Here is a 14,466-nt window from a genome sequence, read left to right on the forward strand (position 1 = left end):
TAAAATTGTAAGAAGATAAAACTTCTTCAAGCACACAATCAAAAACATCTCGATGAGAGGCATATTTAGCAAAGCACGATTCTACGTGACGGATAAGATCGAAAAATCTTGAATTAGGATGAATCAGTCCACCTCGGGATTTTATGCTGACTAATTGTGATACCGCAGACGTAGAAGGGGAATCTGATCTCACAGCTCGTTGACAATTCGTGCATGTGCCGTATACTTTTAATACTTGTTTACACAAATAACCTGTTAATCAATGTAAACTTGTTAGATATTAGCGATGTTGATCATTTCCGCGTGAATATAGATGAGCCGTATTCTACAATGTTAACATGCTAAAAGCAGCGCATGCAATTAAAGGAGTTTATTACACAAATCTTACAAGCGGCAATTGTTAGTATTCTACAATGTTAATATGCTAAAAGCAGAGCGTATGCAATTGAAGGAGTTTATTACACAAATCTTACAAGCGGCGATTGTTAGTATTCTACAATGTTAACATGCTAAAAAGCAATGCATATATATGTAATTGAAGGAGTTTATTATACAAATCTTACAAGCAACGATTCTTATTATAATGGATACATACCTACGAATTGTTAAAACGATTGTAAGCAGTTTAAGAGAAAAGTTCATGTTAAAATAAAAAACCTGTCACAAAATATATTACACAATCGAGGGTCTCGGATAGGGTGGAATCATGCTCAAGATTATTATAATCTATGATATCGTCCGCCTCCCAGTCGTGGTATTGTAAAATTTGGTCTAATTTTTCTTTAACACGTTGTCGATATTCTGTACTTTTTCCCTTAGATTTTGGCCCGTAAATATCTTTCAGCTCCTGTAGCGAGATTAGAATTTGCGGCGAAGTCTGTTCGGAAACGGTGCAGTTTCCAAATTTAGGAGGTTTTATGATACTGTACACTGACAATATTTTGTACAGTTGCAAAAACGTCGGGCAGCTGGAATGATCATTACATCCTGCAGCTTGTCGAATAGTGCCAAAAAATTTCTACAATAAAAATACATACAAACATAGGTTGTACATAGATGCAATGACATGCGCGCGCGTGGGCACGCACGCACATCATTATCAATAATGACTGGTACTTGTGAAGATTACACTTATTACATAATTTGTATTTCAGGTGTTGTGCGATTGTTCAAGTCAAGCATATGAGATAAGTACTTATATTTCCGTGTTCTCTTATTTCAAGATTCTTCAATCACGGTAAGTAACAAGAACTCAAGATAACAAATGTTGTATATTCGGTTAACTTTTGCCAATAATTGATTTTCTTTTTCAGGTATTCTCCACTTTCGACAATTGCACAACGAAGTAAATATTTCTCTCCCCCTTCCGTCATTTTAAAATTCTTCAATTAAAGTAATTTTCTTTTCTCTGTCAGGTACATTTCAAATTCCAGGATTAAGCAAATAAAATAAGTATATCTTCCCGCCCCATCACTGTAGAATTCTTTATTCACCGTAAGTATAATGACTGGAGGACTATGACCCGTATTCATAGTCGGAGCATGTTTGATCGAGTAACACCCAATTCGGACAAGTATAGAAGTTTAATTACCTCCAAGTTATCCTGATTTACTTTCCCGGTTAGTAAATATTTAAAATCGTATTTTTTAATGAGATAGGGGCACAAATTGATCGTTGATTGTAGAGAGATTCGCAAAGCTTCAGACGTTTGTACAGTTAAGAATTCATCAGCCGTTATGTCACATTGTACTTTGGCAAGTTCCCACTCGTTTAACCATTGGAGCGCATCTTGTAATACCTGAAGATATAGTGAATCAGGTCATATTAAATCGGTTGTAAACTATTTAATAAAGCGTTACGGCTGTTCAATAATTATCATGTAATTACTTGAAAGTCTTTGGTCCCTGGGGTCAGACCCTGATTCGGAGATTTCCGATTTAGCGCATCAAACATGTCGTTTATTCGAGTGCAGAACTTAATTGTTCCTTCACATTCGGCGAGAGATTTGATTCCACGTGATAAATAAAAGGCCAAACCTTGTGCAACAGATTGACTAAAAATCTATAAATGTGCAAATGTGTAACGATTTATTTTCCATGAAATACAATACAAATATTATAGTATAATTAGAAAAGAAATACCTGAGTCGCGAGTCGAACACGCATTTTCGAGGTGGTATCCAATATAACATGTCTTTGTGTTATTTTAGGACAAGCCCTGGCATTTCCTGGATATTTACTGTCCAGATCGAATAAGATCTTGAAGTACTCCCAACGTATGTATTTATCCGACGATTTTATCTGCAAAAATGTTTAGTAAAAATATTTATTTATTGTTTTCTATATACTGTACCGTTTATTCATGCAAGACTGATCTCATTCGTGTATATCATAATTTAAACAGAGTTTATTTTTGTAGACAGAAATTCAATTACAGATTTTTTAAATTACTATACATGTAACGATAATTCAGCAAACAGCATTTATTGCATAAATTAATTAATTTTTTTCAGATATATAAATTAGTTTCCTATTTTCCAGGATGCCGTAAATTAGGTATTTTTCCTTTATTCCTTTATTTTGGAGTTCATCAATCGAGGTAAGTAATAATTTGAAACAAATAACTTTAATTTACTAATTGAATAAATTTTTTTTATATTTTTTTCAGGTATTCTCTGGATGTAATAATCGTGCATATTAAATAAACTTTTTTTTTTACTCTCCGATTTTCGGATGCATCTATTATCATGGTAAAGCGCGTATGCATAGTTACTCTTTCAGGTACGATTTTGTAAAGCGTAAGCGGATCTAATTTATAACACGGCAAAAATTATATGTATTCTCTTTTTATTTTGTGAATTGATTTTTTATTATCGTTTTACAATTATTAATTAAAAACGTTTTTTCATTCAAATACTATGCAGAATCAAATGTACAAAATTTGTTGATTTTCGATAAGCAGCATTACATTATTTTTATACACGAATGTACCTACCTTTATTTGAAACTTACCCGCAATTGTCTTTTATTATACAGCCGGTTTCGAATATTTTTGATGACGTGAGGTATATCAGAAAAAGCGAATATCTTTCGGTTGTCATCGATAGGATGTGTAAACCATGTTTTTGTGCAATCCATTGTACCTGAGACGCCCAACAGAGACCACATCTTTGCATTTGTTGCCGCACCATCAGCGATAACACCGTGTATCATTGCTCCACTGTTTTCCAGGTAAGTTATAGCTTTTAATACCAATTTGGCGAGTTCTTCGCCCTTGACTGGATTTTTTGAAGCAAATACAGCAATCGGTTGAGTGTACGAAGATGCCAAAGATTGAAACATAAGCACAAGACCGTGCGTAGCTTGATCTTGAATGTCCGTAGACTGCGGCTTTTCTTGACCAAAGTCTGTTAACCCAACGTAAGTTAGGTTTCTCGAACAGACTGCCAGAGAATTTCTTAAATGGATTTCATCCAATAAAAGTATACCATGTCGCTCCAAAGGTGTTTTATCCTCGAAATGCTTCTTCAATAATCGTTGAAACTGTTCGTCAAAGCCGCATTTAATGTCTATCAGTGACCAATAGCTGCGTACTGTTCTTATACAAGGTAATGGTAAAATATTATTTTTCCGAAGAAACTCATAATAGCTTGGCGAGCGTATATTCATCATCATGCACAACATTGTCCATTCTTCAGAGTAACGACGATTCTTTGTGTCTCTCTTCGACGCAGCAGAGATAATTTCTTTTAGCGCTGTACGTTGTGCAGCTGAGATGTTTAATTTCGAACACTTTTCGTCCAACGTTTTGGCACGAATAGAAGCGATTTCGCTGGCTTTCTCTTTCAATGATTGAGTTAGTAATTGTATACGCCGCTTGGCTCTGTTTTTTGCACGTTTTTCACAAGACATTTTTTTCTGTAAAGCAATGAGTTTCTTGTTATCGATAGGATTTGACGCTCGAAGTACACGTTTCACTGTTTTAATATTTTTCGACCTCGCTTCTTTCTGGATTATTTGTTGTCGCATTTTTATACAGTGATCACATCTTTTACGTTTTGTGATCATAGTGCAGTCCTTGTGACGCCATCGATTAACGTAGTCTCTGAATACATTATCACTTGGCAAAAAAAGAACGTTAATGGCACCCAGACCATTGCACAGATTCCTATTTTGGAACGATTTCAAATACTGTGGTAGCAATCTTATATCGTCTAAAATTTCACTGAGATTATTTTCTTTTGTAGCGACAGCACGCCCGTAAACGTAGTGATGAAGTGTTCTATCACTGTCGATCACTATGTTTCTTTCTGTTACTGGACTTCTCACGGCATTTTCGACTTTCATTACAGAGTACGAGAAAACAAAGGTCGGGCCTTCCTCTGTATTCATCTCGGAGAAACTCCAATATTTTGGTATTGTGATGGAAGACTTTTCACCGCTGATGATATTAGTGTTAACTCCGGAAAATAGACAAAAATATTTTACACTGCAGATAGTAATATATATGCTCACTTAATATTTAAGTTTTATTTCTTATTATTTTTATAAATTAACATTACTTACAAACGATCATAGTGATTTTTGAAATAATATCAATCTTGCCACACATATCAGGTTTTTCTGACCAATCTTGAAGTTGTTTAATCGAATCAATACTGGCTGCTTTCATCAGTGCAGGAACCTCGAATTCAACTACATTTGTCACTGAAAAGTCATTATTCATCAATCATATATTATTTATCGTGTGTATTATTAAGATATAGGTCAGACGAGGCAAAAATAAAGGAAAAGAAACAGCGACAAAAGCAAGACAACATGGAAATAGAAAAAGATGTAGAGGAAGGAAATGAAGGAATAGAGGAAGAGACAAAGGATGACGAAGAGAAAGAAAACATTAAAAAAAGAAAAAAGAGAGGAGGACGTTTTTTGAAGGAGAGAAATAAAATGTAAGTTATACATGCTTCTATAATTTTTTTAATGCATGTTATTTTCATCACAGGAATGTGAAAATAATTTTTATTAGCACTTGATTCGCAAAGAACAATATGTATATCTCGGCATTTTTTAATAATATTTTGAAATGCATATAGTTGCAAAAATAGTCAGATAAAAAAAATTCTAAGTTATTATACTTTCTCTTTTTTTTATCTCAATTAAAAATTAAAAGTAAAGACAGTGTATGTTCTAATATGTTGGAAAATTTATTAAAAATTTAAAATTGATAATTGAATCTCAATAAATTTCAAATTTTCTCTCTAAATGACATTATTTTTCGACATAACACTTCTTGACGTTTTATATATTACGATAATGTATTATTTATTTTTTATATGTTTTATCTAGATATTCAAAAGCACGAGGAAGAGGCGAGTGGCGAGGCGGCAGAAGGCGAAGCGGGGGGCGAAACGGGGGGCGAAGAGGCGAATGGCGACTGTGGCGAAGCGGCGATTGTCGAGAATGCCGAGAATGCCGAGAGTGCCGAGGTGGCGGGTGGCGAGGCGGGTGGCGTGGCGGACGGGGTGGCGGAAGGCGAGGCGGGTGGCGAGGCGCGTGACGAGGCGCGTGGCGAGGCGCGTCGCGAGGCGCGTCGCGAGATGCGTCGCGAGTTGGGCGGCAAGACCGGTAGCGACATGTAAACATTTATTTTTAAAATAATTATGTATCTTTATATGTATTTCTATATGTATTCTATATGCGTGTGTGTGAAAAATATATTTCTATAACTATATATATATATACATATATCTCTAAAATTATTATATTCCTTGTAACACGTACCATATCTCATGCGGTTATTTTATAACATATGACTTCTGTCCTTGATTACGATGATATAAATATAACAGACTTTATTTGGTATTAATGGTTTCGGATTTACTCTTCCTTTTCTGCCTTTTTATAATTTAAAAAAAAATTATAAAAGATATACTTTATCTACACTTTATTCATCTGTTTATATATAATATATTCATTGACAATGTTTTCCTAATAAGATACTTTTTTGTTGGCATACATTATTAAATTAATAACAGGTAACATCATGTTTTATAATTTTGAGGTGCTTCACGAAGGATTATATTAGCTCTTTTATGCATAATTAATTCTACGAAAGCTAACGCTATAACGACCAATTTGTTCTTGAGAAACAGGACTTTGTGCATTGAATGTTTCTTAATTCGTTCCTATTTAACACTTTTGGTTCCTATGTTTTAATCAATATATGACTTCCTTATAGAAGCTTTCGCCGCATGTATTGTGTGAAAATAGCCTCATTATCTATTATAAGTTCGTAGATTTTTTTATAATACATCGTGCACATAGCACGGATCAGAACCAATAGAGCGTGCACATAACGCGTTACCCATCAGAAATTTTCGTGGACATGACTACGTAGTTCAATGTGCACGTTTTGTGCACATAGAGGCGCTCGTGGACGGGGACCACCTAAAACGCGGGCATGACCACTCTCATTCTTCTCTCTGGTATTACTTTGCCAAAACTCTTTTATGGTGACGGACGAGGTTAGTGGTACTTAATAATAATTTAAATTTATTATATTATTAAATGTTGTGATTGATAGAAGATAATGTGTAGGATTGATTTATTTCTAATTTGTTTGCTTGATTAATGTATATTTTTTAATTTTCTAGATATACGTATATTTTACATCTCAAAGTCAAATCAAATATGGTTTATTTTATTTTTGTGCCAACGGAAGAGATCTTGACGATAAAAGAACTGTTGTATTGATAATAAATAAGTGAGTTCAATTCAATTCAATTCAATCTTTATTTCTCTTCCCTTCCGGGATTGGAAAGGCGTTTTTTTTTCAGGAAAACGTTCCCAAAAACCTTTACAAATATACATTCAGTCATTACTTACATACATTTTACATGGCGTTTTACATGGACGTACCCAACCTTTTACATATACCCGTAACCCATTTTAATTCTATTCGAAACCTGGCCTTTGTGCAACCTTACAATACTACTATTACCCTCCCTACCCCTTCCAGTGCCTTCCCTCCGATCCTTTCCCCCGGTCCGCTTCGTCCTCGTCCGTGTCCATCAATAGTTTTTCCTCCATCCTCTCCGCGATCTCGTCTTCTACCGATCTCCTTGTCCTCCCGCTTTCTTCCTCTCTCTTTTCCTTTCTCTTTTCCCTCTCCTTTCCTTCTTTGATCCTTTTCTCCACCGACTTGTCTTCGTCTATTTTCACCTTCATTCTGCTTCCTTCTTTTCTTTTTGCTTCTAGTACTTTCTATTTATCCTCCTCACTTCCCATCTTTACCAGAATTGTTATCCAATTTCCTCTCTGCCCTATCATGTTTACCTCCTACACCTCCATCTTCACCTTAAGTCCTTCTATAAATAGCTGCTTCACCTTATACCAGTTCGAATCACTTCCTCCTCATCTTTCCTTCTCGACCATAATTGTCACATTCTTTCTTCTTTTTTCATCATCGCTCCCTTCATAATCTTCGTACCACCATTTTCCCTTATATACCTTATCCCTTCTCTCCTCACTCTCGTCCCTCTTTCTTTTACCTGAACTTTGCTCCGTTTTGTATACCTTCCTTTTCATCCTCTCTACTTCCTCTTTCAGTTCTTTTATTTCCTCCTTAAAGTCCTCCATCATTTTCGCTGCTCGCCTTCCACTATTATTTCTATCGCTTCCCTGTCAATTATTATTATTGTTCCTTTGCACTCCATTTTTCCGTCCATCTTTTCCTTTCTTTTCCTCTTGCGATATCTGTAAACAAAATTTAGGTTATTATTTATTCCCTCTGTTTAGCACATCACTGTGCCCTCTTGCATTCCTCTCCTCTCAAAGGCCGCCATCTGTTTCTCTCCTTCATCTTTGCTGCCTATCTTTACCTTTGATCCTTCCGCAAACAATTCTTTCAATAATCACCGCTTACTTCCTACTATCGCTTGCTTCGTCCCACAGCTCGCCTTTACTGCCGCCACATGCGTTTCTTACATGTTCACCTCGCTCTATCGATCCCTTCCTTCGATCTCTCAATCTTGCCGCTTATCCGTCGCACACGTTGCGAAGACGCGCGGTCTTTTCTGTCGCTCTCGCCTCTGGTGCCACCTTCTCTATCGCCCAAGCTCACCGTCATCCTAACCTTTCTCTCAGGCCTCCTCAGCTTGAACAGATTTCTGCCGTCCTGCTTTATTTTCCACCTCGCCCCCACTTACTCCTCCTCCTTTCGGCTTCCTTCACTCTTACCTTTCTTCCTTCACGTTCCCTCTCCTCTATAAAACCTACGCTCTTTTTCTCCTTTTCTGCGCTCCACCTGTTCCCCCGCCGAGGGCTACGGGGGGACTCCCCCGTAATAAATAAGTGAATTAATTCTAGGTCATTAGTAAAGCTATTATTATTTAAGAAAAACTGGGTGTAGTAGAATAATCGAGGATCAGGTAGATATTGATGCAAGAAAACAGCAGGAATTATTAGAAGAAAGTTAGTCTATTAAAATAATTGATTAATTGTTTTATTATATTACAGTTTGATAAATAGGCAATATATTAAAAATGTCTTTGTGTTCTTTAAATCTCAGTGCGCCTGAGTTCTATGTCTGACTGTTCGTTCTAGTGAGTTTGCCTATCTAGGTTCAGTTTTTATGTTTATGTTTTTCCTCGCTAGAGAGGCCACTGTACTTTTTTTTTTGGTACGCCTGAACGGCACAAGTCTAGTGTGTCGACTGTAATAAAGTTTTCAGTTTGCTTGAAGTGTTTATGTCCTATTCTGCACAAAACTATCCTGAAACGAAGCGCTATTCTGTCACAGTTTTTATAGTAGATTTTCAAAAATGGGTTTTGATATAATTGCTATTTTTAGGGAAATGGGTTGTAAATTGTTTCCCTGCTTAAACTTTTTGATTAACTCTAGAACGTTACACAAATGCTCGCTGTTTTTGAATGCTTTTCCATTAAGGTGGTTTATGCAGTACTTGCAAGTCAAATAGGCAACTATTCTTATTAATGATAAATAAGTGTGATTTTTGTCCGTAAAAATCAGCATATAATTAAATTTATTATTTATGACATCTTTAATGTTATACGACCTTTACGTAATTAAAATATTGAGACAAAAATCACATCTTTTACTAGAGTTGTGAGCCGTGTGAATATATGTACAACAGCAGCGCGGCAACGTTGCAATCAGCTGAGTCAGCAGTCTTCGTCGTCGCAATCTACATAACCTGTACGTACAAGCGATACAAGTGTGAAATATGAGCTGGAGCGAGCAGCCTCGACATAAGAGACGTTTCGAGACGAAACGAAAAGAATAGAATCTATACCTCCGTGCGCTATACTCATCAGCTGACACGTGCGACGTTGCCAAGCTGCCGCTAGTGCCGCTCGAGTCCAGCCATCAGTTCCGTCGATTTCCGTGTTGTCGATTTAGTCAATCAAAAATTACGTTTCCCAGCAAACGAAAAAGGATTAAAAAATATTAAAATTTTTTAATACCTTTGAATCCCTTTTTTGGAATTAGATGAAATTAGATGGGATTCGAAATGAGATGGTCTAATCTCATGGAATCCAAAAAAAGAAGTTTTCAATTCCATCCAATCCTATGGAATCCGTAAAGGTTATGGAATTGCATGGCATTAGATGGTTTAGGAAATTGTTTTAAATTCCTCCCGTAATGACCACACACACACACAATTTTATGAAAATAGGGAAGGATAATAAATTTCAATGCTTTTAGATAAACGTTTATTTTTGTGGTGGGACGACTGGCGCCGTGTAAGCTTAGAGCTTGGAAACTCTTGCCCTAGGCGACTAGCGCCTGAAAATATCCAAAAATATCTTATTCAATCCCGTAGGGAGTCTCCCTATATACCGGTCGGTGCGGAATTTTGAACTCGAGAGAATGTGCGGGCGATGCGACGCCAAGCGGCGTTGATGCGAACTACCCATTTTCCGCGCGGGCGTGTATCACTGGTGGCGCGTACCGCCACATTGGTTTAAAAGAATATTTCCTTGATAGAAGCCATCTAAGAAGTAATTTTCTTCAAGAAAGTAAAATGTTGTAATTAAGAAAAGGAAACGTTATAACCCACAAAAGTCATACTTTATTCAAGAAAATGATTTATTACATGGCTTTTAAGAAATTATTTCATTGGATTTAAATATTTATTTTCTTGGCGTATAGATTTTAAATATTACACTCTTTTTTAAAAAAATGTTACTACATAGAAAAAAATTATTTTCTTGTTTAAGAATAAATGTTTACTTATAACAAGATATTAAGTGTCAAAGAGCATACAACTAAAAAAATTGTCATTTTAATTCTAGAAAACATTTTCTAAGGTGAAATTTTTAGAGTAAAGAAAGTTAGATTTCTCATCTTGAAATAACAGTTTACTTTGTTTAATAAATAATATTCTGTATTTCATGAAATCTTTACTTACATGTAGAAAATGTAATGACTTAAAATAATTTATTTAATACAATACACATATTTACTTGGAATTAGATATTTTTATTTAAATAAAATGAATATTTACTTCAATCAAAAACAATAATTTTAAGTAAATGTATTTACTTCGTTTAAAAAATTTTTTCTCTCAGTGTGCTTGTTACTCGGAGTATCCAGATAGCACAGAGAATCGAAAAAGAATTTTTTTGTATGTCACGAATTCTGAATTCTTTTTTAGATGCAAAAAGAAATCTTCTTAGAAAAATTCTTTTTGCATCTAAAAAAGATTTCAGAATTAGTGACATAAAAAAGAATTCTTTTTCGAATCTTTGTGCTATCTGAGAGGGTAGATTAGAATACAATTCTCCTCATCGAGCTCACGCTGTACGCTGAAAAACGAAAAATAATATAATTTATTTTATTGTCAACTTAATTGTATATATATTTGCAATAAAAATTGTCTAATATGATTTTTGTAAATAAAACGTTTTATTTCAATGTAACAATACCGACTGTTGAATATTTAAAAAATTTAATGTTTTACATTAGTCTGTTTATCCCAAAGTTACCAAAAATTAGACTAATACGGAACTTTTAAAATTACAATTAATTTATAAGAATGACTTTCAATTTTGTAAGTGATAAGGAATGACATATTCAATATATATTATAGACTCAAATAACGATGGGATAAAACTAAAAATTTAACGTATTGTACTCGTTTTTCAATCTTAATTTGGAATAAAATGGAATTTGTTCTGTTGTAAATATCGCCGGAATTCAATGGAATTCGATATATACATATTGATTTCCAAATTTGGGATTCAATGGTATTTATTTCATTGTCGGAGTAGTCGGAATTCAATGGAATTCAACACGGAAAATTTTAATTCCTAGTTTGGCATTCAATGGTATTCATTTCGTTAACGGAATCAATGGTATTCAATGGAATTCATCACGAAACTTTCCAATCCTTAACCTGGCATTTAGTGGTATTCATTTTGTTAACGGAATCAATGGTATTCAATGGAATTCATCACGACACTTTCCAATCCCTAACCTGGCATTCAGTGGTATAATATTTTTGTGTCGGAATTGGATGGGATTCAAAAAAAACAAATTCTTTCCAAAATAAGAAATTCCATGATATTGAAACTATTTTAATCCCTTTTTTGGACAGAATGGAATTCGGAAAGTCCTTAATTGAATTTCTGGCAATCCCGTTTTAATTCTTTTCAATCTTTTTTTGTTTGCTTGGTTTATTATTATATGGTTCGGTCAATGAACTCGGGCTTTCGTCCAGTATCTTGCAAAATGTTTATTGCATCGTTTCGTCAGTTTTTGGTTCGTTCATCTATTTTTGAAGTATTGCAATTTTTGCAGCATAAGCGCTTTAGCCTCGTTTTTCGCATAGGGTCTACCCCCACTGCGTTAAATTGGCAAAGTTTACGGACATGTATCTCCGGAACCAATCGGTTAAAAAATCCGAAATTTTACAGACACACTCTAGGAACGTTAACCTAACCTTTCATTTCATATCACATTTTCCGGGCTAACTACATTTGACCTAAATGCATGAACCACCTTAAGTGACATTATTACTTACTAAATGTTAAAATAGCGGGAGAGATAGAACAGTATTTGTGTTTACTTGTATTACTAAATAGAAAGCATCTTTTATACAGGATAGATCAAAAGACACGGCAGTGTCTCGTGCCAAGTATACGCGGAGCGAGACCGTCCGTGACTCTTTTACGTGACGCGACGGGTTGCGAGTACTCGAGATGTTGAAATCTCGATAACGAGTGAACGGATCAAGTTCTAAGTAGGCTTGATCGATAGCTTGGGGTCGACTTGGGGGGATGGGCGGTGTGTTTTTATTTTTCCGCTACGTGCCCTACGAGCGGAGATATTGCGACGCAAAGTCCAAATGAGAAAATTTTATTTTAAGATACTTCCTCCTAATGCCGACGTCTTATGACACATATAACATATATATAACATATGTATAACAGAGAAATGCCACTTTCACTTTTTCGACATCAGGGCGGTGCTAGTATCGCCAGTTTCGATATGCACATATGTTATACGTGTGTGTACTGCGCGAGTGCAGATAGTGCGTTCAGCGCGCTGTCACTAAGTTAACCTATCTCGAGAGACACGGTAGTACGTGCGCGGCACGGAGCTATACCGACCGTGACTCTTTACGCGACGCGACGATTAATATTTTTTCTGATTCAAGGTAATTGTTTTATTTAAATGTAATTATTCTATTATTATACGACGCGAAGCGAGACCGCACCGTGACTCTTTTACGCGACTAAGTGCATGTGACAGAAATTATAATAGTTTACGTTTACGTGAGTATTACTTCTGTAGTAACTTATACGAACGATATCATCGTAGTTACTATAAAATCTTTCGTTTATGCGGAGGAATTATCGTATCATTCGTAAGTTATTGTATTACTTAGTAGTTATAGAATTAAGTAACGCTTGCGTAAACGTAATATAAGTTAGATTATCGGTTTCTTACAAAATTTTACATAAAACGTGAGATTCACTTATGTATGCAAGTTTAAAGCCTATTGAGTTAATATGAAATAATTTTCCTAAATGTAAAAATAACACAATGTTATATATGCGGTTTGGCGTGAATATATATCGCACAATAGCCGAGGTGATCGAAGTTGTGTATAATGTCCCGATTCAACGGCCCCTGTCCCTGGTTGAGAGTGTTAATAATGACATCTCTCACACTGTCAAGCCAAATTGGCTCTTCGTTCAGCTTCCGATTCATTCATCATTTCTCCTTTTGCAAAATTTGGAAGACAGCATGATGTATTGGTTGGTATAACAATGAATTGTTGTCAGTTCCAGATGTATTTAAAAGTAAGTGATATAATCTTAACACGTTGAATAAAAAAAAATCAGGATATTCTGATTATACTGTTACGCTCCGTTCGCTATTCGTGTCGCGCGCACTCACGAACGCGTCCGCGTACTTCCGGGATCGCAGAAATAACCACTCTCGTTATACAAAAACTCGGGTTTATTTAAACTCAGAACGGAATACAAGAAAGTTCTGGGAAACCGGACCGAACGATTCGAGTCACCAGATCAATCTGACAGGCGGTAATTAAATCAATAATTCTATGCGTCCCCGTTGTCAAGGGACGCGCTTCGGCTTGAAACTTCTGCGGAGCGAAGCCAATTTCAGCCCACGAGAACGACGTCTCGGCACGGGCGCGAGCGGGCGTAACACTGCCCCCCCTCTTCAGATTGTCGTCCCGACAATCCGGAGGGGCAGTTTCCTGACTGGGCGAACTTTTCTGTATTCCAGGGTACCGGGACGGCCCCCTGCCCTACCCTGGGCTGCTGCCACAGGTTACCGGGCACCGTCCTCTTCTCGGTCCCAACCGTACTCTGGAAGTCCAGGATCATGTCCTCTTCACGGCTTCCTGCCCTACCCTGGGCTGCTGCCACAGGTTACCGGGCACCGTCCTCTTCTCGAGTCCAGGATCATGTCCTCTTCCTCATGGAGCGAGTCCCCAATCGACATTTTCCGGAAGAAGATACTCTCTCCCCCCTGCCGACTCCAGGGCGACCCCTCATCAATTCCCTCGCAGGAGATCTCGCCTCCCAACACAGGCCTCTTCCTCTCAGCTCCCGAAGTCGTCAGAGATGTCGCTGCTCCTCTTCTAAATCTTCGGACAAGGGGGGGGGGAAGCTTACCGTGGACCCAACGTCTCGAAAGACTCCCCAAGTCCCTACCTCGGCATTTGCCCTATGTCTCACAGAAAAACCACGGATCAAACAACCGTGAGAGAGGCAGTCTTATCCTTCGCCGGTAATTAGGTTCGGCAACAAGCCAGCTCCCAAGATGTCCAACTCGGTGAGGAGTTACGACCGCTTCGGCTTCCGTAAATATCTAAGAACAAAATAACACGCGCAGTAAACAATGCAACACAACAATCTTAATTTCTACCGTAATTAACCTTCCCCGCAAATTATTCCCCCCACCTAGT

General features: G+C 36.7%; 1 protein-coding gene across 1 annotated transcript; it reads right to left on the reverse strand.

The window, feature by feature from the left end:
• Positions 1 to 2,496: 2,496 nt before the first annotated feature.
• Positions 2,497 to 4,945, reverse strand: LOC139817791 (uncharacterized). The gene has a single exon (XM_071786089.1). It carries the CDS (start codon positions 4,389 to 4,391, stop codon positions 2,997 to 2,999), a length of 1,395 nt encoding a protein of 464 aa, XP_071642190.1. The 5' UTR covers positions 4,392 to 4,945; the 3' UTR covers positions 2,497 to 2,996.
• Between the last annotated feature and the right edge of the window lie 9,521 nt (positions 4,946 to 14,466).

The sequence above is a fragment of the Temnothorax longispinosus genome, chromosome 8 (assembly GCF_030848805.1).
Source record: "Temnothorax longispinosus isolate EJ_2023e chromosome 8, Tlon_JGU_v1, whole genome shotgun sequence".
In the NCBI taxonomy this organism is placed as follows: domain Eukaryota; kingdom Metazoa; phylum Arthropoda; class Insecta; order Hymenoptera; family Formicidae; genus Temnothorax; species Temnothorax longispinosus.